A 24,573-nucleotide genomic window follows, 5' to 3' on the forward strand; every position below is an offset into this window, starting at 1 on the left:
TTTTGTAACAGTGTRCTTTTTTAGGCTGGGTTTTCCTTCTCCAGCTTGGATTGCCTGCACTAAGATTGCTACAGAGACAATCTCTTTCCTCAAGCCAATGCTAAAGCAGCAACCCTTCCCCTCCAACCCCCCTTCTCCAGCTGCTAGGCAAAGAATAAACTTTTAGCTTCGCCCCTCCTTTATTGGAAGGGGAATAGGGTAATATGCTGTAATTGGTTTTCCATGTTTGCCAAGAGTCTGTTTCCTCTTATCATCCACAATATTTAACATAAGTCTTGTAATAGTTCCAAAAATAATAAAATCTGTCCCAAGAATAAAAATGATAGATCCACAACATGCTGCTTTTTTTGTCATGGTCTTGGTTTTGTAACATTCTGTTAGTAGTTTTTATTGCCTAATGTTGTGGTTTCTTTCATATATGGCAGACCCAGTAAAGACATTTCATCAGCTACTTACACAGCAGCAGCCTGGATTATTTACAAATGGAGATTTCAGTAGTGTATTACAATAAATCACCACTGCATACTGTTAAAGTTACATTGCTGTAATGTGGCAGAAGAAAACGCAGAGATTCTAGGGCGAGGAACATTAAGTATATACAAATCATGCATATCACCTCAGCAAACAAATTTATTAAGATATCCAAATAAAACCTGTTAGTCTTCCTGTGTCTCCCCATCTCCTCTCATGCAATAGTGGAAGAGGAATAGGCAAATTATATCCCCCCACACATGCAAACCAGTACACACAGTAGGTGTAACAAGTAACAGAGCCCATGCAATACTTCCTTCATGATTTTATATCATGCAGCCAGATAGCACACATATCCCTCTTCCCCCTCTGCCCCACCCTTCCACCCCTAAAACAAATGCCCCATACTGGGGAGATTCCTATAAGTGTAGGAGTTACGGATGTGGATCAAGTAAAGACAGGGACCAGCATTTTGCTCACAGGCTTCAGTTTGAATGAAACCATATGAAAACAGAGAAAACAAAAAGGAGATAATACACAGGAAAAACTTGATTTAGAAGAAACCCCCCAAAACAAACAAATGAACAAGAAAACCTAGAAGAAAGTTGTAGGACATTCAATAGTATCAAGACCAGTCCGTTAACAGGAATCACTACCTCAGGCCTCAGCATTTACAAAAGCAACACCCTACTTGTAACAACTTTCAGAAAAACACAGGCACATTGGGGTGCCCTCATTAAGACAGACTGCTAAAAAAAAATCCTGCAATGCTCAAAACTCTCTTCTGATTTTTCTAAGCTCATTTAATAAGGTTTTTTTTTCACTGAGATTCAGTTTAACTGTATTTTTGAGCCTGATAAAAGGTTTCAATTTCTTCCCAAGAACAGATTTAGTGCTGTAACAGTCACAAAGTCTTAATGTAGAAACAACTTTGCCAATTTAAATATATGTCATTCAGCGTCTGCACTTCTAACCCATACAACATATAAATATTGCATGTGAAGGCTCTTCAACTGCTACCACAACAAACTGTCACAAAAAGTATAACACAGCAGAAAAGATAAAACTCTGGAGCAAGGGATGGAGCACTCACTGCTTGCTAGGGGCTTCAGACACTTGTTACTTTAGCTTATCAGCAAATGTTTTGGCAGTCGTTTTACCTTAGCTCACTGCTGAGTCTGATCTGCACAAGAATAAATCAGAATGACTGAAGCCAAAAGAGACGCACAGGTATAAGACTGAGGGGGAGTGTTAATCTTTYGTCAATGACTGCCAAAATTCCTGGAGCATTTCAATTTTAGCAGAAATGGGAGAGACAGGTCYTTAGTCATGCTTAGAGGGCTTATCACCTCAATCTTCCTTTCTTTGGAAAAAATTAACTATGCTTTATACCATATTCTAAACTTTATACCATATTCTAAGCTGAACCTTGGTATGATTTTTCAGTATCAACAGTTTCATGTAACATGTAACAGCTGTAAAAGTTGCTGGGAAACAGCTACATGTTTTGCTTCTTTGGTTGAGAAAACGTAACCAATAAAAGCAACTAGAATTCAACATGAAATCTCAGCATCAGTCACTCAGGTACAAGTAAAACTGAAACCTGTGAAAGAATCATCTTGTTAAAGCACGTTTTAGAAGTAAACGCTCCTGGCTTGGTTTTGTGCTATAAATTTTGGAATTCTAACTGAAATAGCATCAGGGCTTCTCAAAAAGAACCCCTACAAAAATACAGAGATTTCTAACAAGCAAAAAAAGTTTACGTGTGCACAAAGTTTGTAACAAAAAGCCAGCCAGAATGCGTGGAAATTTCAGTTTTGTTCTAGCTACTCTTTGAAAGTACCAGAGTCTTAACATAATGTACAATCTAAGACTGGCATGTGAGCCAGGACCAAACCAGCAGGATCAGCAACTGATAGCATACGTGACTTTAGTTAAGTCACAGTATATTCCCCTGCCCCTCTCACCCCACAAAAAGCAGCACTGGTGGCTCTTTCTTACAGCAGCCCTGGATTCCTGGGCAGTTATATAATTTTTCCACATTTTCAGAAAATRAGAGACTGTCAAAAGCTTTTAGTTTTTCAAATCATCATCACTTAAAACAGCATCCTTTTTTGTTCTTCTTCTGCTCCCTTAACAGRCCATTTTTATGGCTAAATTTATTCCCCCTTGTAATGAAGCTCAGGCTGCTACAGAAGAGCACTTTTCTCTCATTTCATCTCAAGCAACTAAGTTCTACAACATTGCCAATTGAACAAAAACTTCAAGTAGTTGATTCGAGCTAATAGCCTTGTTCATTCACTACTACTCGTGAACAGCTAGTTACTACATCTCAGTTTACCCTTGTCATGCAGGCAGCTTAGTCCTGTGGTTTTACCATCATGCAACACAATTTTCAAACTTCAACTGAAACAGTAAATGAGCCTTATAAAAGCAAACTATGTATAATAAACAGTTAACAGTTCAAAGTATGTAAATGGAGTAACCTCTTAATAATTTATAAGTTTAAAACAATTATATTACATTTATTATAATTATATTTATTGCTGAAAATGTTTCTAAGTGTGTGAAAAGCAGTCAGCAACTAACATAAATCCATACTGGTTCCCCCCTTCCCCCAGATACCAACAAAAGGTTCCATACCATTTTTTCAAATTTTATTTAGTCTCAGAACCACTACTGTATTACACCCATCAGGTTGAAGTTTATTCATTTTGGATGTTCTGACAATTAGAATGGGTAACATGAGGATCCCTTTCCCTCAGTGTTGTGTTGCAGTCAGTATTGGTCCAGTTAGACAAAAGTTTTGCAGTCATTGCTGCCCCCCACCCCTTGTTTTTCCCCCCAGTACATGAAGCATGGCCTAGCATTAGTGTCACCCTTTTGTCTGCAAATATTTAAATAGAATGAGATGGAAACTCAATTTTTTGCACATTTGTATGAAAGGTGACGTGAACAATCTGTATTTTAACAAATAATCACTTAAAACACAGGATTTTGTTTTGTAGTGTTGCAACCCTTTCATTTGAGGAAAAATATGCCCCCTGCCCCCACAGCCATCACCATAATAACTACCAAAGCATGTGTAGTTTTGATTTTCATCAAGATTTCCAAACTGGCAGATTTTATTTTCACACCCTCTTCACAATAGACAAGATGCTTACCATATATTTAGGATTACAAGTTGTCACTAAAAGAAAACTTTACACAACCACTATACATTTAGGTTGAAAAACTGTCCTTGCATGAAAAATATACCTAGAAATCAAGTGGTAAACAAGAAAAAAAACAYTGAGAAGATTAATGTTTTTAAAATGTGCCATTTTAAATTTATCAACTCCTCCTCTACTTTTCATTCATATTCTGTTTTTACCTATCGTATTTGTTAAGGCAAACAGCTAATCCATTTCTGAAGAGGTGTTGTGGAAATTGTGGACAAACAGCAAACATTTGGCATTAAAATAGATAGCACGTATGTAGCCTCTAGTAATATACATTAAGCATCTCTCTTGGACTTCAGGATAATGACAGGGGAGCATGAACATGCTAACAATGTCAAAAAGGCTTAAAATTTAGCATCCAAGCAATTTCTATTAATGCTTCTGTAGTTTTCAAGCTCTAAGTAGTATAGATTTTATGCAAATGCATTAAAGAATTCTAGCTTGGCAAGTACACCCAAGCAGGTTATTAAACTATATATACAGAAAGTGATAAATACAGAATTAAAAGAGTCCTTCCGCTTCTCTTCATAGCCTTGAAAATTGACAAAAAACTTGAGGACAGCTCTACAATATTAAACATTAGGTAACCTCAGGAGCTGGGAAACCTAACTACACAAACTGATTAAAATACTCAGATGACTTTGTAGTGTTTAATACAATTCAGTTCGTAGTCAAGGGCACAAGACAACATTTAACAAAAATAATCACATCAATTGACCTAGAAATCAAATGTAAATAGATATGAATACAATCTCCAAAATCTGTCTTTAAGTGAACATTAACCATTTATTCAAAGTTATACAAGAATTTGAAGGATAAAGTCTTCTGCAACAGGAAACCAACTTACAAGTTTCATGTCTCAGTTGAATTGAAGTGGAGGCGAGCGGGGCGGGGGGAGGGAAGGGTGAACAAACAAGTTAGTAGGCCCCATCCAGGCAGCTAGAAAGTAAAAATAGGCTCAACAGCAGCCTCCTCCAGCTTGTTGTCCTCCCTGATTGCCTGCAAGTGTTGCGTTGGTAGCAGCATGTTGAGGGCCAATTTTTATGCCATTTGCCTGAAATGAAGTTTAATATACAGTGTAAGTATTTTAGAATATACTTGAAAAGCTMCTTTTTCTATTAAGAAGATCATAAAACAAGTTCTCCTAATGTATGCGATAAATATAGCAAAGTTTGTAATTTTTTCACAGCATGTTCTTAGTGATTAAATATTATTTAAAGGAAGATGCCTGCCTTCTCATTTAAATTTTATCTCCATGTAACATTCTGTAGCTTGAACTCCTAACAAAAAAACCCACAGAKCAAGAATTGCATTTGAATACTACTTGGCGTAAGGCTTAAAAATATATAGCGTTTGTTAAGAATGTACAACCTCTCCCCTCTTGCCAAAATCTCCACTAGTTTAATAGTTTAMTATAAAACTTTTCCTCTCTAGACAGCATTTCTTTCTGTGTTGAATCAGCTGTAGAAGCTAAGGGCATACGAGTGTTCTGTGTCATCAATAATTTCTGTGATCCCAAAAGACATGGCTACTTGCCAAGAACCCACACACAGCGTAGCTCTTTCATTCATCAAAATCACACTTATATCTTAACCCTCACTCCCTCAAGTGGATTTTACCTAAAAATACAGCACTTTGAGAAAAGTAATACAGTAGCTTCAGAAATTAAGCTCTTAAGGAAACTTTGCGTCACAGCAAATCTCAGATTTATAGTGCTTGGCAGTTGTTCTGCAGCAGTGGTAGCCTTCGGGTTTCTGGCACTCGCTCAGTATTGACAGCAGCTGATGTGGTTTCTTTTCGCTCTTTGACTCCTCTTTAATAAAAAGCATGCCCTATGGCTCATTGGTTTTGCCCCCTCTGGGCTGATAGCAACTTCTTGAGGAATCAAGGAGCCAGACTTGGCATAAAGCCAAATAAGTAGCACGGACTGTTGGCTCTTGACAGCATATTGCAATCAAAGCTCCGTAAGGCACAGTAAAGCAGTCAGCTACTATATGAAACTCGACAGATACAACAAGCATGCTATTTCAGACACTCTGATTGCTCTCCAATTTATACTGCACTACCAACTGCATTTTCTTCAGGAACGAYGTGAAAGGAGGTTTTAAATTTTTCATCAGTGAACTGAATTTAAGAAGTGTTTCACTAAACMACCACATGCACACACACTTTCCAGTCAGAATTAGTCTGAAGCATTACTATCCAAGTCTTATTTAGCTGCAAGTTTCCTGATGCATTACTTTGTGTATTACTGGAGTTTCTTATGTTTTCCTCTCTGAAGTCATGAGCAATATTTTCAATTGCCTAAATTTTCTCATGTTGAAATATATTAAGCAGAAAGAGGTGAAGGTTTTTGAGTCCTGCCAATTGCCTTGCTACTCTGAACAATTCTGCAAAGACTGTAATGTTTAAGAGAAGCATCACACTGACAGTCTGGACACACCTCTCCACAAAACAGAAACAGAAGAGAGTGGTAGCGCAGATTTTCACATGTGGTTTCACTAAGCACCTCAGCAACAATATTCAGGGACATCAGGATAAAAAAAMCCCATCTTGGTCTTCAGGAAAGACTGACCACATTGTCAGATTTTTTTATGAGACTGTTAACAGAGAGCTCAYGCAATCTTACAATTTCCATACAATGCTAGTATGTCTATTTCTCACCTCTGAATTTACTTTCTATGCTTTTTCTTTTTTTTTTTTACTTTCTATCTGCTTTTTCTATGGCAGTGAACCTCTCTCCTAACTGCTCAAGATTTTCAACAGCACAGTCATTTAAAAATTCAAGAAAGATGYTATAGGTCTTTCTAGCTCTTGTTCCCCTTTCTCCAGCTCTCCACCCCCAGCCCAAACAAGCACAGACATAGGTCCCAATAATCTGTAATTTCAGTAATGTGCATAAGCAAAATGGCTAATCTTTTATTCCCTACAGTATCCAGCCACCTAAACCAGGAACATTTCAAAAGTCTTTTATGTAACTCTCAAAGCAATCCCTCCCCTACACTGGACAGCTCATGGAGTGCATCTGGCATATCAACATGGTCTCCCATTTACATAGTGGAAAATTATCTTTGAAAACAGATGACACCATATGGAGAAGTGGATGAAAGTGGATTTTCTTCTCTTTTGGGGATTTATATTATTTTGCGATGCTTCATGGATGGATAGGGTCACTTATTTTAATCCATTTTTACCACAATGGCAGTCAATTCTAGATCCAAATRGAACAGACAATCTTTTGCTGTCCAGCCTCCTAGGGAAGGTCAATTTTATACTTCTAAAATGCAAAAAGTATTCAGAGTACTAAAAGTTACCTCATTATTAATGTCAAAAACTCCTTCCTGGATTTTCTCGTAGATCTCCTTTGCAGTGTTAATAAATGCCTAAAACAGAGGAAAGAAGACCACAGACACAATGAATGYGATACCCTTTGGTGTAAGACACACTAATTGGAATTCAATCTCATGTGCAGTTGTTTCAGCAAGACTTTCCTTCCTGACCTCTGCAGGAACAGGTACGACAACAGCATCCTGTAACCTACCCTGAAGCAGCAATGGATCACACGCTGTTTACAAAAACAGTGGCATTTTCATAACATCTGTATTCTACAATCTGTTGTCCAGTAATTACAGGGAAAAAGTGGTTTTAAAGATATATAAATTACTTTTAAATTATTTATTTCTGACCCTTATGGATAGATTGTGTGGCAGATGGTTTCCCCTACCCTTAATATCTTTGTAATAGGCCACTCTAGATTAGAGTGCTTAGCAACATAAAACCACAGGGTACTTACAATGATGATGTAAGGATGCTGTCTGCTGGATGAAACCTTATGCTATCATTTAATATTCACCTAATTTTAAGAACGTATTCTCTTTAATTAATCTTGCACACAATGGGCAACAGACATCTTAATAGCAGAAAGGAGAGGCCCCAGGTTTTAAAATGACTTCTAAAAATCTATTGTTTTAATTCAGAGAAAATACTCTGACATTCAGGTCTGAAAAAGTGACTGATAYGTTTTTGGTTAAAGTTTACAATCAATGATTCCATTCTTCATTTCTCATTTAGGTCAAGTAATGCCTAAAATAATGTATAATTTAGGAGGCGATTAACAGCAGCTGGTAATTACAATAAACATACAGTTCTTTTTGTCCTAAAATACCAATACCATGGAATCATAAAAGACATGCTACCTTCTGCACAAGCCCATTACAGCAAATACAGATCTAATWCAAATATAAAAAAGTAAACAGGGTTCATGGAGAGGAACAAATCATACCTTTCCTCATTTCTACACTGGAAGCATTTGACTGCTGAACTTGCCACCAGAGCTTTGTTTCCTAATTAACAGGACTGATATGTTTTCACCTTTAAAGGCCTTACAGCTCCCCAGAGTAATCAATCTACTGCAGCTCAATTACTGCACCAAGCACACACCACAGCCAGTGAAGGAGACTTGAACGACTGCAGCAGGAGCAGAGAGATATGAATATGCATAAACTCTAAGTGGGTGATCGAATCATCACAGAGGGTCATGAGAATTTGCAGCAAAATAATGAGAAGAATTAATCATTGCAGATTCACAAGGCACTTAGGAAGCAAGTTCGTTTTTCAAACACGTGTTAGAGTTGAGAAGAAAGATTGGCTTTTGGCCAACTACGAATTGAATCAAATTCCTCAGAAACTGAAGTTTTCTATGTAAGGAAAAAATTTAAACTTATCTTTGCTCCTGATAACACACTAATTATTATAATGGCCTCATACATGTGCCTACTGAAAGGTGTAAGTCAACTTTGGAAATTCACACAGCTGGAATCTGTGACGATATGTACTTCTACTTCAGCAGGACATTAAACAGAACTTGAAGTCTTAAAAAAGTGTTATGATAACTTCATGTAAACAAGCACTTAAAAACTGGCACTCCTAACTGTTCTAGAAGATGCTGGCTAAGTACACCAAGGCTCTCAGAATTAATTTCATGAGAATTGCATTGAATCTATAAAAATTACTTTAGAGCAACAAATGAGAATTTTAACAGTATAATTTATACAACTGAGTATAAATTACCTTCTGGATATTACACTCAAGAACAGTCACTGTAGCAATACATCTATTCTCACAAAAAATAGTAAAGTGCACTGGAAAACACCAATGCAAAACATTCCTTCTCTTATTACACATGTACGTACAAAACAAAAGAGCATACTGAATTCAGTACAGTCTATTTCAGTATTAAACATATTGGCCAAGAAACTGTTGACCTGAAAAATCCAAATATTCCATTAATCTCAGTTCTATCATTTCAGTTCTCTTGAAGCCATAATCTGACTACCCAATTCTCATCAGTGATTCTGGTGCCGAGTTGCACTGGGCCACAGAARTAATTCCTATTTGAAAACAAATGGTTTGACAAGAAGATAGCACATAATAAGTCTACCTCATGTTCTTTTCTTTGTACACATTCTGAAAAATTGCTTCTAATCAGCCACGAAAAGAGACTTGAATYGCTTGATACTTCTGTTTGTTTCTCACACCCATGTATTTTAAGTTACACTTCAAAGTGTAAGCATCAAAATCACCTGAGAACATCACTAAAACTGCAGTCTATTTGCTTCAAGAACGTAGTATCAGATTTTGGCATTGCATGCTAGTGCCCCAATTAGCAAGGACAAGCAGGTGAACTTGGTATAACCGACTTCTTCCTAAAAATCTCTTTTAATACTGTATGTTCTAACTCTTATCTGGAACATGCAGTATGCTATAAACTCTTAATTATTTATGGGCAGTTTATCCTATTTTCAGATTAACTGAGCCATAGATGCAGAAAGACACAGCGATTTTCCCCCCAATCCAGTTTAGATTTATTAGACCACGTGCAGGGGACTGCAAGAACACAGCTGTAGCACTTCACATGCCAACTTGGATCCAGGTGCAGTTTAGCTACTAACACACAAGACCTCACCAGTAAGCTCACATGGGCTCAGCTGGCTGTCTACCAAGCCTACTGCAGTTGCACTGCACGTTCCCATAATGCTGCTGCTACTAAAACACTAGACAAAGATCCTCAAGCCTTTCCATCCCAAACCAGGTCCATGTTCATTTTCACTACTCCAGGGGAGGCATTACCAGACTCACYGTGAATTTATACCTGAATAATAATCACCTGAAAGACTGCAAGGTCCCAGTACAAAGTACTTCTATTAGTCATAAAAGGAAGTGAGAGACTTTTGCAAAATTAGTACGCTAGGCTTCCAAATTTAAAAATCGTTGACTATATTTTGAGAGAGTTCAAGAGAACAATGTAACTTCAGGAAAATGTTTACATTTAATGTTTAACTCTTGGTCATTTTCTCAGCCACGAGTTACTGATGCTTTTATGCATGAGACTGCTGAATATGACTGTACCATAGCATTTAAAAAAGGTTGTATACAAGATATTCAGTGATTTGTTTTAAAATAACATGTTTTTCAATTACACGGTCAGGTTAACTAGGTTTCAAAATTGTAGCAATACCCCATTGTGGAAAACTGCATTATTGTACAAGTGGGAAAGTTAATCTTGCAAGATGTGATCAGCYTGTTGTATCATGCCTACACCTACTGCAAAGCCAACAAAAGAGGCTTTTAAATCACAACACACTAGTATAATATCACTTTAGATTATTTGTATAAGGAGTTTCCCAGATCATATTGCAACATGAGAATCAAAAAGTCATGTCTCCCAATGCTCGCCCCAAACTACCTAAAACTATCAAACAGTAGAGATACTTAAGGCAGTTAAGGTAAGTTAATCCAACAAACACTGAACGTAGAATTAAATCAACTTCAACATTAATTTCATCACACAAATAAAAAAGTAATGCACGTTTACTACCCTTSAGACAAATCCATGAAGAATGAATTCTGTAATTGGTAAAAACAATGCAAGATACAGGTAAGGGAATAAGTTCCTGATAGTTCTGTCTCATGGAAGCTGTCTGCAGGAGTATTAAYAAGCTAAAGGTACCCGAGTGTGAGCTGTAGAACAGCTACATTTAGTTTTCACTTGCAGATGTCAGTAACGTCACTTGTCTTTATCGGAAAGCTAATGCCAGGACAAGAATCTGAGGACTTTGTTATAAGATGAGCATAACAGGAAAAACTTGTAAATGAATCACTGATACTTTTTAAAACCCAAGACTTTACAAGCTCATCTTTGCCTAAATCAGGTATGAGAGGAAGTTCAGCAAGGCCAGCTCGTGGAACATGCTGCCCTCTGCTGGCACTGCTAAAATTAAATTTAGCGCTTGGAAATAAAAAGTGGGCAATCACAATTTYTGGATTCTTTCTTACAATTAAATGAGGAATACTTAAAGATTAAATGTATCAGAAATTCTAAAGCATGACCCTCAGCTCTKTTGTCAGTCCACACCTAGAATTTCCTCCTTCTCTCCAATTTCCTATCTTATCTTTTAGCAGCAACATATGATACAGTAAGATTACTCTACTATTTAAGAATGCATTGGGAAACAGTAACAACATGAGCAACAAATGGATTTATGCCTAAAGCATTCACCATCCCAGTGTGTAAGTGCTGCWCGATGGCCACTTAATAAAGTGAGATTCCAAAACTCTTTTATGCACACACAGTAAGGCAATACTTTTTACAGATAAATGATCTTCCAGGAAGAAGCCTAGCACACGAAAAACGATACAGAGTTTAATTATAAGCAGTACTAAGGTTCTATATAATGAACCCACACACCAAAAAGCACCCCAACATATCTGTAACCTTATATTTGAAGCATATGTGCAAAGGTACAAATCAGGACTTGACAGCAATTTCTTTATGTCCCCATTGAGGCACAATCTTTCTGACAAACTTGTTGGGCAGATGCACATTACTAGAGCTCAAACTGAATTAAAAAGTCCTGTAGCTGTTGTTGAACAGTTACACAGGACAGAATACTTGAGGAAAAAAAAAAGATAACCCCCCCCCAAAACTAAGATTCCATCGCTCCAGGAATCTACAGGTCAGGCAGGCAGTATCCTACATTTCATGCTCTTCTATAAAGCCTGAAACACTCAGTTAAGCGAGGTCTTTTATTCTCATCATACCATAAGGTGCCCAGAAGCCTTAAGAACTACAGTAGATCCAGTGTTCCTATTGTGAAGCTGGGGCACAATCCAAAGATGTACCACAAGGAGCTAAAAGCTGCATATCCTCACCACAGGCAGGCATCCTGCCYCTTCTCCCTGCCACAGCTGAACTGACGTGAGCTTCAACCCCATTTTCTCATGGGAGAAACTGGTTAAAGTGTCAGTTACACACAGCTGAAAGGTCATATAACCTTGATTTCCAGGAACTTCAAGGAATACTGGTTTTAATACAAGTTAAGATAAACCTCACTTTTGGGTGAGTGTTTTTGCTGGTTTGTTTCAGTTTTTTTTTAAGACTCACGACCTAAAAATCCTGCTCTTTTGCAACTGCTAGTCAGATTACCTTTTGTGTGTGCCACTTTACCTTGCCATGAAAATTATTAACATCCTACAACTCTCAAGTTTTATTAACTAAATCCTTGCTAACTGTATTACCMCGTCAAACAACTGTTTATTTCCCATCAATTAGTTGTGTTCAGGGAAGATGTGGAAGTGAAACAAAACACACTTCAAAAATCAGTTTAACRTTAAGATGCTGCTATGAATCTGATCTTTCCATGAGATTTTAATTTTCAGAGTATTACAAAAGGCCATCTTCCTTCTCTTATCTGTGCCACTGTGGAAGCTACAGGAACTCTGAATACTCATTATCCATTTAAGCAAAAGTATGAAAGAAGCTGCCTGAAGAGAAAATTAAGTTACAACTGAAACAGAACCACTGAATGACCATCCAGCTCCATGCAGCAGAAGTGCTCCGTTGCTCAATCAAAACCATTAGTCTATTCAGATTTAATCCTAAATAATGAATTCATTATTGCATTCTATTTATGTACTGACAACTTGGAACAACACAAACAATGCCCTTAAGTTTGACATAGGCACCCTTCCATATGGGAAACAACTTACTAAAACAAACTCCCACACCAGGAGTCAGTGATACAGTGGTACAACTCAAGGGAGATCAGGTTCTGAACAGTGATGCTGTCTAGCATTGCTCTGACCAGCACCCACTGACTTAAGATTGGTCACATCATCAATCATTATTTAAAATAGCAGTCTGGAATGAAATAATAGTGYACAAAGTTACTGTAGCTTCCCAAACACACCTAGGTATCCTTACTTCTTGATAATCAATGCACATAAATGGATTCAAACCATTGATATGCCAGGAACAAAAAGGTGAGCACTGTGTGCTACAGGAGATTACATGGTAACCCTGAGTTCATGCAGGTGATTCTACTCTGCCCCTGCCCAAGCAGAAAGCTCTCTGAACTGCAGGTTGCAGGTAAGACCACAATTACTAGTCATATACTACTGCTGAATTACCAATGAAAAAAACTAATGTGATAAAATTGCTAATGTCTCTAGCAAATGAGACMAAAAAAATCTTACGTACTATGTGTTGGTTTAGGGAGAGGTCAGAAAGTGAAGTGTGTTATGACTAAAGTAAGTTCAGACCTGCCTGGGGTTTGGACCCTAGACTTACACATATACAAGTGAAAAACCTCCCAATGGATGTTTTCTTAGAAAAACTGAATAAGCAACACTGAAGTTACTTCAGAGTGCAAATCACCCATCCACAATTCAGTGAAGTGGAGCAAATATGATAACCAAGATTCTAAAAGTTAGTAAGATTCTACYAGGAGAAAATCCACAGCCATGGTCAGAATGTACACTACTCTAATTCCCATCAGCTTAGAAATCACTAAGGAGGAAAAAGTCACAAAAAATAGTAATATATTGACTGTTGGTTATCTTTACACCTTTAGACTGAGGGTTGAGGAAAATCAACAACAACCCCCTATTTAAATAAATATGATACTGCTGAAGAGACTAGCACTAACTGTCCTTGCACTGCAGTCCTATTATAAGCCTGTGCTTAACCTCCCCCAGTAATCATTCTATTCTCTATCCAGTGATGCAGAAACTATTTACACAATCCCATTCCACATCAAATATGATTTAACTCTATGGTCACAGTGAATTCTCAGAAGTCTCCAAAGTAACTATGAAGGAAGAGCCTGCTTCTACTTCCCTCTCCCTACCATCTATTACATCCTATGCAAAAAGGGTGGAAACTTCTTCAACAGCCTTGCACAAAATAAACAGCCAACAGGATATTTTCCACTCCTAATCATCCATTTCTATCCAAGATGCAGGTAATGAGACATAATCCTGAAGAACATAATGAACATAATGTTTTAAGATCCAAGCACCAAAAAGGTCACGTATGGCTCCTGCTATAGATTTACTGAGGTACTCCACAGTGCTGGACATCAGGACAAAACAAGGGAAACAGCATAAAAAAATACCAACAGCAGCTGTTTTGTCCATATAAAGAAACTKCTAGTGATTAGGATTTTGCTCTGTAGCTGTTAACTATTCTACATCATGCCACTTTTTTCAGTGTTTACTGAGAACACCATTTAAGGAAWGCACTTAACTGTCACCAAAAAGGATTATACCCCTAAAACTTTTCCACTGGAATTAGAAAGTTAGTATGTACATACACATTCACTCACTTGCATCATCACAAGGAGAGGATTCCATTTGAACATTTTTGATAAAGAACTTGATGSTCATTTGCCTCCTGATAATAAGAGATACATTAGATACTGGACAATTCACTAGGATGTAATTTTGGATGCAGAGACAGGTTATGTTCGAATAGGTAGTAAGAAACCAGAATGATTCTGTGACAGTCATTTGTAGCTTACTGTAACTTCTAAAAAAACTTAAATATTTTGTAACTAGAAGGCTTTAACAATAGAAGAATACCTCATTGGTTGCACACCATGTTGAATTTAGGACAAGTCTGGAGAAGAATGGGGCAGGTTGTGTAGTATAAGAAGCTGAACTATGTCATGTCATTAAAAAAAGGTCAGTGTGGATGAACTGACTATAGGTTTGAAAGACATGTGAAGCAATCATTCTGCTTTATATAGCACTAGCATCTCAGCTGGAGCTCTTTGTCCACCACTGTACTTGTCTGGCTAGAATGCAGTCAGTTTTCTTCACAGCAGTCTGCATGGTGCTGTGTTTTGGATTTATTATTAAAATGGTGTTGATAACACACCAATGTTTTAGCTACTGGTGAGCGTCAAGGTTTTCTGCTTCTTACTCTGCCCTCTCCTGATAGTGATTATGCTTAGGGTAAGCAAAATCATGGGGGACACAAAACAGCCAGGACCACTGACCAGAATCGGCCTGAGGGATATTTCATTTTATATGACATACTGCTCAAGAATAAAAACCAAAGGGTAGTCAAAGTTGCTGTTGCTCAGCAACTGGCTAAGATTCAATTTGTTTGTAGGAAGTTGGGAGTGATTGCCTTTCTGTCATTCTTCCCCTATCTCTTTCCTTCACTTTTAAAATTCTATCTCAGCCACTGAGTTTTTCTTGCTGATGCTCTTCTGGTTCTTTCCCCCATCCCGCTGGGCAGAGGCACCGAGTGAGCAGTTTGGTGGGCATTCATTTGGGGGCAGAGGTCAGCCCACTACGACCACCCTTCAAGAAAGGAATGCAGTATATCAAGGTGAGAGATGCAAGAATTCACATGTGTCTAGAAATATAAACTATAAGCCAAACTTGAAAAGACTTAAGTTCTTCAAATAAGCAAAAACCGAAAAACTTATTCAAATACACAGCAGACTATGGTGACCAAGACAATGTGAGCTTTTCAGCAGCTCTGTAGAAGACAGAAAATAGAAGCTATGAGCAAATTGAAGTAAAGATTCCTACTAGGTAGAGAGGAAAGATGATGACAGGACAAGTACCAAAGCACTGCAAGAGATTGTTCTGAAGAGCTTGTGATACACCAGGAGCCTTTAGAACAGGTTAGAGTGACATCTGCCAACAATACCAAATAGCTTGGCTTGTTTTGGACTAGCAAATCCATCCTAGTCTTCTTAGGTTTCATGGCATTAAGAAGTTAGCCATTTCTTTGATTAAATACTTGAAATAACCCCACAAGTACATTAATTAGGAAGTCTCAACAATATAATTAGTGCTGTGCAATCAATTACAACATAGACATTGTCTTTCTCATAATATAAAGAACAGTCAATTCAAGTTAAGGAGCACAAAATCTAGAGGAATAGTATCTATACAAGCAAGTGTAATTTAAAGCAACTATTTTAGTAAAATGCCAGTGTTAAGCAAAGTTACCTCCTCTACATTGGAAGCAGTTTTGGCAGATGTCTCCATAAAGATAAGTCCATGTTCTCGTGCAAATGCTTCACCCTCCTCTTTCTTGACTTCTCGTCTAGATTCTAGATCACTAAGATGGAAGAAAAAAGAAAGTTAAATTTTAATCATATGAAAATTATTCTTCAAAAACATGCTTATAAACCTGAGAAGACAAGAGCCCCCATCAGAACTTGGGTATTTATGAATAAATAGTCAAGGCCTTAAACACAGTAGAAGAGCTATACATCCCAGCTGACAYAAATCTTAGCAAAGACTTAATGAAATAGCTTTCTACAGGACGAGTGTGTATTTATCTAGGTATTCCTTGAATATTAACTTTARACTTGTATTTTCAGTGCATATCATTGTCTTCTATTATTTAATCTACCAATTCAATACTATAAWGCTGAGCTGATAAGGGAGCTTTATAAATGATTTCTTAATATTAAGCAATTTAAAAAATCAAGTTCCTTTTTTCTATTCARTAGCAAAACTTCATACAGTCAATTTCTGTTCTGATACAAAAGACTTAAAAGCAAAAATAAGCTCTTTTGAACTACATCAGCTATTCTCTCCCAATAAGTGAGCATTTAGGTTTTGAAACTCCTGCCCCTCCAGCAGCAAAAGAAATTGAAGTGACTGCTACACAAGTTCTAGCTTCTTCTTTCCAAGCAATTTAATTCAAAGTTAAATATTACCTAAAAATAGCAGAGAAAAACCTCTCTGACTGGACAACTAGAGACAAATCCATTTCTCTAGGTCATATAGACATAAATTTTACCCTTACTTTTTAATGTTTCTTTAGGAACAAAGAAATTTGTTTGTCCTTCTTTGTAAGTATATTACATGGTCAGCAATAACAATGATAWATTTATTATTGATGTATAAGTGCAAGATATATATCTCAATGAATTTTCATCTAGGTTGTACATGTATAAATACCTCAGATATACATTTTTAACTAAAGAGCATGCAAATAGATTTATTTAATTTGCAGTCAGTTTACAAATAAAAARTATCATATTAGACTTCAGTGTTTGCCAAGTTTGTAATTACACATATATTAAATAAGTAATACTCACTGTGGCATCTATTTTGCAGCAAAGGAGGTTTTTGTGATTTTTAAGAATGAAATGCTAGCTCAGATGAGTTTGAGTCAATATAATTCGGCACATATAAATATTATAAAAAAAATTGAAGATAAGGATACAAGAAATATCTTCTCAAAACATTTTTGAAGTTGATGTTCATTATATTTAAGCACTCCCAGTAGCAGATGACATTGTCTTTTTGAACCTGAGCAATGTCTTTATTTGCTACTACCATGCTACTCTCAAAAACCTTGATTCACTTCAGTGTTAGCTCCATGACAGAACATAAACAATTAACTTTTTACTTGAAATAATGCAGTTGTACCAAAAACTGCAATGACAGCCCAATCAAGACTCAATAGTGATACCTAAACATATTCTTAAAGATCTTTAACTGCTTCTACTAACCACAGTTGTCTTCCTCTCTCCATTCCAATAATTCGAAGCATTTGGTCTTACTAGATCAATATAGCTATGCTTTGTTCTGGAAAGAAGATTAAGTACAGTATTTGTAATGTTTTAACACTAGTATTTGTAATGTTTTCAATAAACAGCCATTATATTTCAAATTAAATTCTCAATACTCTTCAAATCCAGCAATAAGTCAGTACTACAAACTTATGTCAAATGCACTTATGAGAGTCATAAGAGCAGTATTTATTCCTTCAAAACTATGTTAGCATACACAGTTTTCCTTCCACACTTTTCTAGCAGTATACCCTACCAGAAGAATTCTTTCAGGATAATAAAAAAAACTGAAGTTTTTTTCCTATCCTCCTTGAAAATAATATCCTTTGAAAAGCTTAAAAGTTTTAGGTTTAACTCTTAATACTTTTAGTTCATGCGGCACCTTAATCTGTAACGATTTACAGTGCAAATTTTAAGTACATTTACTGTCTTAATAAAACCTAGTTGTAACTTGGAATTACTGAGCTAGCTGCAAGTAGCAAATTAGTCTTTATCACAGGATGCAAGATACGAAAATTTAGTTTAACAGCTAAGAAYAACCAAAAAGAGTTACAGATGTCAATTAAGTATGCAAACTTATGTAATACTTATCTCAAGTAACAGTACACTTCACTGTTTCTCTCAGTGCCATACTTTTACAAGTACAAAAACAGTTGGTCAGGGACATCACAGGTTTACCAGAGCTTTATTTAATAAAATAGATTACTCTTTTTATATTAATTTCTGCAGATCATGCTTGTAACATTCCTCATTTAAAAAGGAAGTTGTCAGTCATTTACCAGATAATTTAAAAAAATGTTGACGAACTTCAAAATTACTTAATATGTAACATGGTCTTCAAGAGGAGGCAGAGGGTCATGGGGCAGTGGGGGAAAACAAAGGAGAAGAGGGGAAAGAAGAAAATAAAGAGTTCAAAAAGCCCAAGTAGCAATACCAGACTTGCTATCACAAAGCTGTTTCTCAGTAGCATCTAAGAAATGATCTGGCCATTCATTAAATTTTCAGGGGCACGCATATACACCATTATTTSAACTGACATCTTTACCTTCCAGAATTGTTGAGGCATGGAGACAAGTTCAAGCCAATTATACAAAAGCCCATATCTAATGGATTTTTATTAAATTCAGAGGTGATGCTTTTGATAGTTTGAAAAAGTTCTACATCCAGCAAAAAAAAATCTAGACATGCCGCTACAGTTCACTGGAACAAGAAGAATTACAGGTAATATATTCATTGATGTGTTTTTAGTAAGACTTTCACTATAGACCAGTCTCAGCATCAAGAGGGAACCATTTTATAATTTTAGACAGTGTAGCTGATGAGAAGACCAAGGAAGGAATTGCTTACCGGTTGGATAACAATTCCAAAACTTTAAGCTGTATTTTCATMAGCCAGTGAATTTACCAGGAAATGGTGAAAAAGCCTTCTCTGACCCTAACCCCATCTAAAATGTACAAAATATGGAACAGGCTTGTAATTCAGAAATGTCTCATGCAATCATTTGAGAGAAGCTTTTGATATTAGTCCTGTACTAGGGACTTTTTTTTTTTAAATTACATTTCCTCTACTGCGATTCTTAACTAAAAACTCAAAGTGCTTTAAAACACCTCAAATAGGAATCATATTCTAAGAGAGAGATCTAGGTGTTTCTAACTGGAGATTCCAGAAGCAAAAAAGCATAATGAGAAAATAACTCATATAATYCACTGTTTTATGCATTCACAATCAAGCCTTTGGAAATAAAATTACTTCTAAAAAAGATATTCAGATTGTAAGGTAGTTGATCCATGTGCTGCATCTTGTATTAGTCTAATCAGAATGGGAAAGGTTTTAGATTCACCACRGAACTATGCACAGTGACAGAGGGAATTTAAAGTTAACATACTGCATACAAATAAGAAAAAACAAAAGCTGAAATACAGAGAAGATAAAACTTTCCCTCTTACAAAATAACATGTGATAAAATTTTACCTTTTGTTTCCAATAAGCATTATAACCATGTTGGAATTGGAATGCTGACGAGCATCTTCTAACCAAGTTGTCAAGTGGTTGAAAGTGTCCCTCCTAAGCATGGAAGAGAATGAACATTAAAAGCAGTACTGCAAGAAATCTTTCCCCTCTGTTAGTCAGTGTCTCTACTTGASTAACCAATTCATTTATTAGTGCACATGCTCCGGGGATGAAAGCTAGTAATCCCTTTGTGAGAGGGAGAACGGGCGAATTAAAATTTAGTAAACAAGGAGTGTTAATAAACTCTGCCTAAAAAGTAATTGAGAACACATTTGCTACAAAGAGTGAAGAGGATTCTCAGAGCTGTAAGAATCTGTAATTTCATATACATATAAAAGCTGCTGAACACAATTTTTGAAGTACTCATCAGCTTCAACCAGTCCAAACAGTACAAATATACACAAAGTCATATAGTAATATTTGTTCTAAAGCAGAAAATGGTTGATAACTTTCTGTGAGTTTATAAGCTGAGTAATAAATTAAAAATAAGCAGCAGTAAAGTCTTTTTAAGGGAAGTACACAAATGTGACATGCTACAGTTTTTGCAGAAGGTGTATACTAACTGTTAAACCCCATGCCTGCAGAGTGGTTTTAAAATATTGTAAGACTAAACACCTACTTATTTATGAATCAAAGACTCATTTACTGGAAATCCAATGGAAAGAATRAATTACTTCCTGATACTTAAAAGTAAAAAGGGAACAAAAGGAAAAATATCTAGAAAATCTCTACTACAAGTAGAGAGCTCAATGCAAGAAGAGTCAAGACCCACAAAAGGAGGCACAAACTTAACAGGATTTTGGAGCCTGAACATTTTCATAAGCCAGCCAGAGTATCCACAGTTTTATAGATAATAAGCTGTATATCGATACTCTTTTAATACAGCAGGGAAACTTTAGTAACTTCTGAACAGCTACTAAAGAAGTATCAGATTAAGACCTGCATTTTCCAAACCTCTTAAACACAGCAATAGTAGAAGTTTCCTGGTACTTTTTATGTAACCAAACTTCTGTGTTTTACTATTTCCCTCCTTTGCAGAACAGCATATCAATAAAAGTAATCTGCTATAATCAAACGAAAATTATCCCTCATGATAATAAAAACAGTAGAGGGGAATTAATGAAATATTTTCAGGTCTTTCTCAATAAAGGTAATCTAGAAGGTGATAGTTAATAGTTTATAAAAATATTTTATTTCATTCCTCTTGAGACTTTATTTATCCTTTATCACCCACCATAGAGAGAAAACTGCACGTATATCGGCTACATATGCTGTACCTTGGTTTAGAGCACTTCAGAAAAATTGACATAATGTTAGATTATGAACATCTATACAAAAAGCCAAACTAAATTAGACACTTCAGCACTGCTACACACCACACTACAATTCTACAGACATATCATTGTAATCCAGTTGGTATTCTCACCTTGTAATGTCATACACTAGTAAAGCCCCTGCAGCCCCTCTGTAGTATGATCTTGTGATGGAACGGAAGGACTCCTGCCCTGCCTGCAGAAGATAAAGTTTCATTACTTCATATTTTAATACTTATTTTTTGGTCCTGACAACCATGAACTTAGAATCACAGAATTCTACTTTTGAGAGATGGGGATAAGGAAGAATATGGATGGGAAATAAGAAAGAGGACAAGGACAACAGGGGAYAAAGTCTCCAACAGTAGCAAGAGAAGGCACATAAGGAGAAGACACCAACTACAGCACAGTGCTGTTAAAAAAAAATCGGAAAGAGACCTCTAAACCTTTTTTGGCAATCCCTGACAACCCAATTTACTGAATGGCTTCACAATACATGAATCATTATTAGAGCACAGAATGGACTCCTAGCAACTAAGCTCTGAAGACAAATTTGAAAGGAAGCAAATAACCCAGAGCTTCACATTTGAATTCAATAACCCGCTCCCTGGGGCAGCTGTTGACACTAGAATAAATAAAGTCCATTGTAAATAAATGATGAATGACATCTTTACGCCCACCATCTGCTGGTGTAAAGGTTGTTGGAAGGCCAAGGATGCAGATTTTATCCGTTATATCATAAACTGCAGCCAGCTTTCAGCAGTCTTCAGATGGAATTCTCTCAGTAATCATTTTATTAAGAAAAAAAAGAAAATGGTTGTGAATTCAATTTTATACAACTCTGCTCCACAGTTAATCAATTTCCTCTGTACTTGATAAATAATGCTTGTCAAAGCAGCTACAGGATCCAAGAGTCATCTTCACATACACTGAAAAACTTCAGAGAATCTACATAAATTAGAAAGTTCACACAGAAAAGTATTCTGTAAAAATCTCAGCTTTTTTTTTTTTTTTTAAAGAACATGCTCAAAAGAATACAGTCCTGGAAAATAAATATTCATGGCTGCAGATCTTGAGCTCCCCATGCTCATGTTTTTCAGAAGAGCTATCTAGCACTTGACACTTGTTAGAAGAAATATTTACTTCTAATATTTAGCAATAACAGATGCTTTAGCATAATTCAAAGCTAACACAGAACATGCTTAAGAAACACTAATACTAATGCTGAAAAAACCCTATGTGCAGCAAACTAGTYATCTGTAAAGCTGAAAGAAATAGCCCTGACTTAAGATCATGAATTAAGAACAAAATATTTATCAAATACAAGCTACTCTTTAGCCATGCCTACAAAATTAGTATATGGAGAACTTTTTCTTCTCACAGTTATTGTACTTTTCTTAATACTAGGCCTTCTTGAATTAAAAGAGAACTTGATCTAGGATACTGTCACTGAATAAGAACTGTGGCACAACAAGTTTTGACATGTTCAGTCTTCAGAAAGCATCCTTATCTTCCAGAATAAACAGTTACTTCTGTTTAAGAAAACTCTTTATCTTAGCCATTCCAGTTGTAAAATACAGTACAACATACTTAATAGTTTCAACACCATTAGAATACATGCGCATACGCTCTTAGCCAAAAGTCCAAGTACATCTTTATGTAAACTTTTGTAATAGAATACAGACAATCAGTAGAATATGCCAAGAAATAGTAAAAAAATAACCAACAGTTTTTTTAGTGCAAAACTTGGTTTCCTACACAGAAGTTCAACTAAGCTCTATTACTTTTTCTTGGTGTGGTGACTAGATCAAGTGGATGGCAGATAAATAAAACACTTCCCTGCTAAACAAACAACTTATTGCTACCAYGTTATTCCATATATTGCCTAAATTCACACATGACCTGGACTTTGCCTAACACATTAAGATTGCCCGTTTCACCTTCGTAAGTTCCACCCTGACACATGAAATTGTTCATCTCCCTGTGTAAATTAATCATGGTCAAGCAACACTGTCAGAGGTTCTCACAGACCTTCTAAAAATTCATGATTCACACATTTTTGTAAGAATCACTTACTTACTAAAGTTCAGCATAAAAATCCTGAAAGTAATATTTTTGTGTCTCACTTCACAATGCTGAAATTCAAATATCATTGCTTCCTTAACGAGAGTGTGGAAAATGGTATCTTCTTTGGTGAGGGGATCACATTTTCCATATAGCAATAATTAATTTGTGCTWACATATACCAATGGGCAACACAAACTAAATCACCTTTCATTATAAGCAAAAGAAAATTGAATTTCTGTAAAGAAGCTCCATAATATTAACATATATTCATAAATATTATAAAAATGTATTATATARTAAAAACTACTTTGTTATATAATTTACTGGCTACTTTAACACTATCATTCTAAACGAGATCTAAAAGGTCAATAAAGCAAGGTTAAGCACGTAGAATATATTCCACAGTTTTTTAAGTATCATTACCACTTTTTCATCTGACAATTTTCTCTCTGTCCCTTCCCCTTTTTTCCAAGTCAGACAAGCTAGTTAAAAGAAGTCAAGACTGAAAGCAAGTGCAGGCTAATAGCCAAAACCGACTCAAAAAAATAAAAGTGTGTTCTAATTGTACTTTATCGTCTTACAAAGTAGGGCCTACCCAAGTTTAGCTACTTCTTGCAAGGACCAACAGAGAGAAGCTCAGTATAAATTAAAATCAGCTTCAAAACCAGAGAAAAAGTACTTTATCTTAAGTATATTTTTTTATTACCATCCCTTTCATATTCCTGCAAAATCTAGCACTAATTTGTTTTTATCTCTCATATTAAAAAGCTTTTTTAAACAAAACAGTTCCAGTGGGAAAAGGACCTCTGCAGGTCATGTATTCCAACCTACCTGGCCCAAGTAGGACTGTTCAAAGCAGATTGCCCAGTTCCACATTCAGGTGGTGGGGGAGGAAGGTGACTTCGGTCAGGAACAGTAGGGGCAATAGTCACAAAACGTATGTTAAACAGGGTGTTTCCCAAAGCTGTATTACATCCAGTAGAGGTTACACAAGCTTTTGTGACAAGACAGTCCCTGGTTATACTCACTGTCAAGAGTTACACAGCAGTGGAAATGGGAAGGCAGAGGATATTTCGGGTAACAGCCAAACTGTGACAACTATTTCGTATGTAGAAACTCCAGCTCAGACATGGCTGCAGCAGGAAGCTGTAACTGCACGCTGAGCAGGCCTGAACATGCCTCCTCTCTCCAGAGAAGCAGGTGCTAGGTCTGACATGAGTAGTTCACTAATCATGAAAAAATGTGGGCCTCTGATAAACAAGCAATGTTTTATGTACTAAGTTGCAGTCTTTTTTGCCTGTTTTCTGGACTGTAAGCTTTTACAACTCATATAATGGTTTACAGAAACAAACTTTATGATAGGAGAGACTTACATAGACATAGTTCTAGAAGTCATAGGTCTTTAAGCTAAGTACAGAAATCTTCATCCCTGTTTGAACTGTACAGACATATAACCCATGTGCTTCTCAAAACACACTTCAGTATAGAGATCAAAACACAATTTGAAAGTATCAATGTAAGCAGAACATGAAGCATTATCAACCACCTCAGGTCACCAAAATACATGGAGATTTAGGACCTGCGCTAGAGTTTTTAGGAATA

General features: G+C 36.3%; 1 protein-coding gene across 1 annotated transcript in view; it reads right to left on the bottom strand.

Moving 5' to 3' along the window:
- Positions 1–3,038: 3,038 nt before the first annotated feature.
- RAB2A (RAB2A, member RAS oncogene family) overlaps positions 3,039–24,573 on the bottom strand; it is a 40,694-nt gene continuing 19,159 nt past the window's right edge. Inside the window, exons 4-8 of the mRNA XM_057377162.1 lie at positions 21,018–21,100; positions 19,553–19,645; positions 16,002–16,113; positions 7,007–7,075; positions 3,039–4,746 (exon numbers count right to left, since the gene is read on the bottom strand). Of these exons, the coding sequence (XP_057233145.1) occupies positions 4,651–4,746; positions 7,007–7,075; positions 16,002–16,113; positions 19,553–19,645; positions 21,018–21,100 (453 nt within the window). The 3' untranslated portion in view covers positions 3,039–4,650. The remainder of the gene's footprint in view (positions 4,747–7,006; positions 7,076–16,001; positions 16,114–19,552; positions 19,646–21,017; positions 21,101–24,573) is intronic.

This window comes from Malurus melanocephalus, unplaced genomic scaffold (genome assembly GCF_030028575.1).
Source record: "Malurus melanocephalus ecotype Western Australia unplaced genomic scaffold, MMel_1.1 scaffold_303, whole genome shotgun sequence".
NCBI lineage: Eukaryota > Metazoa > Chordata > Aves > Passeriformes > Maluridae > Malurus > Malurus melanocephalus.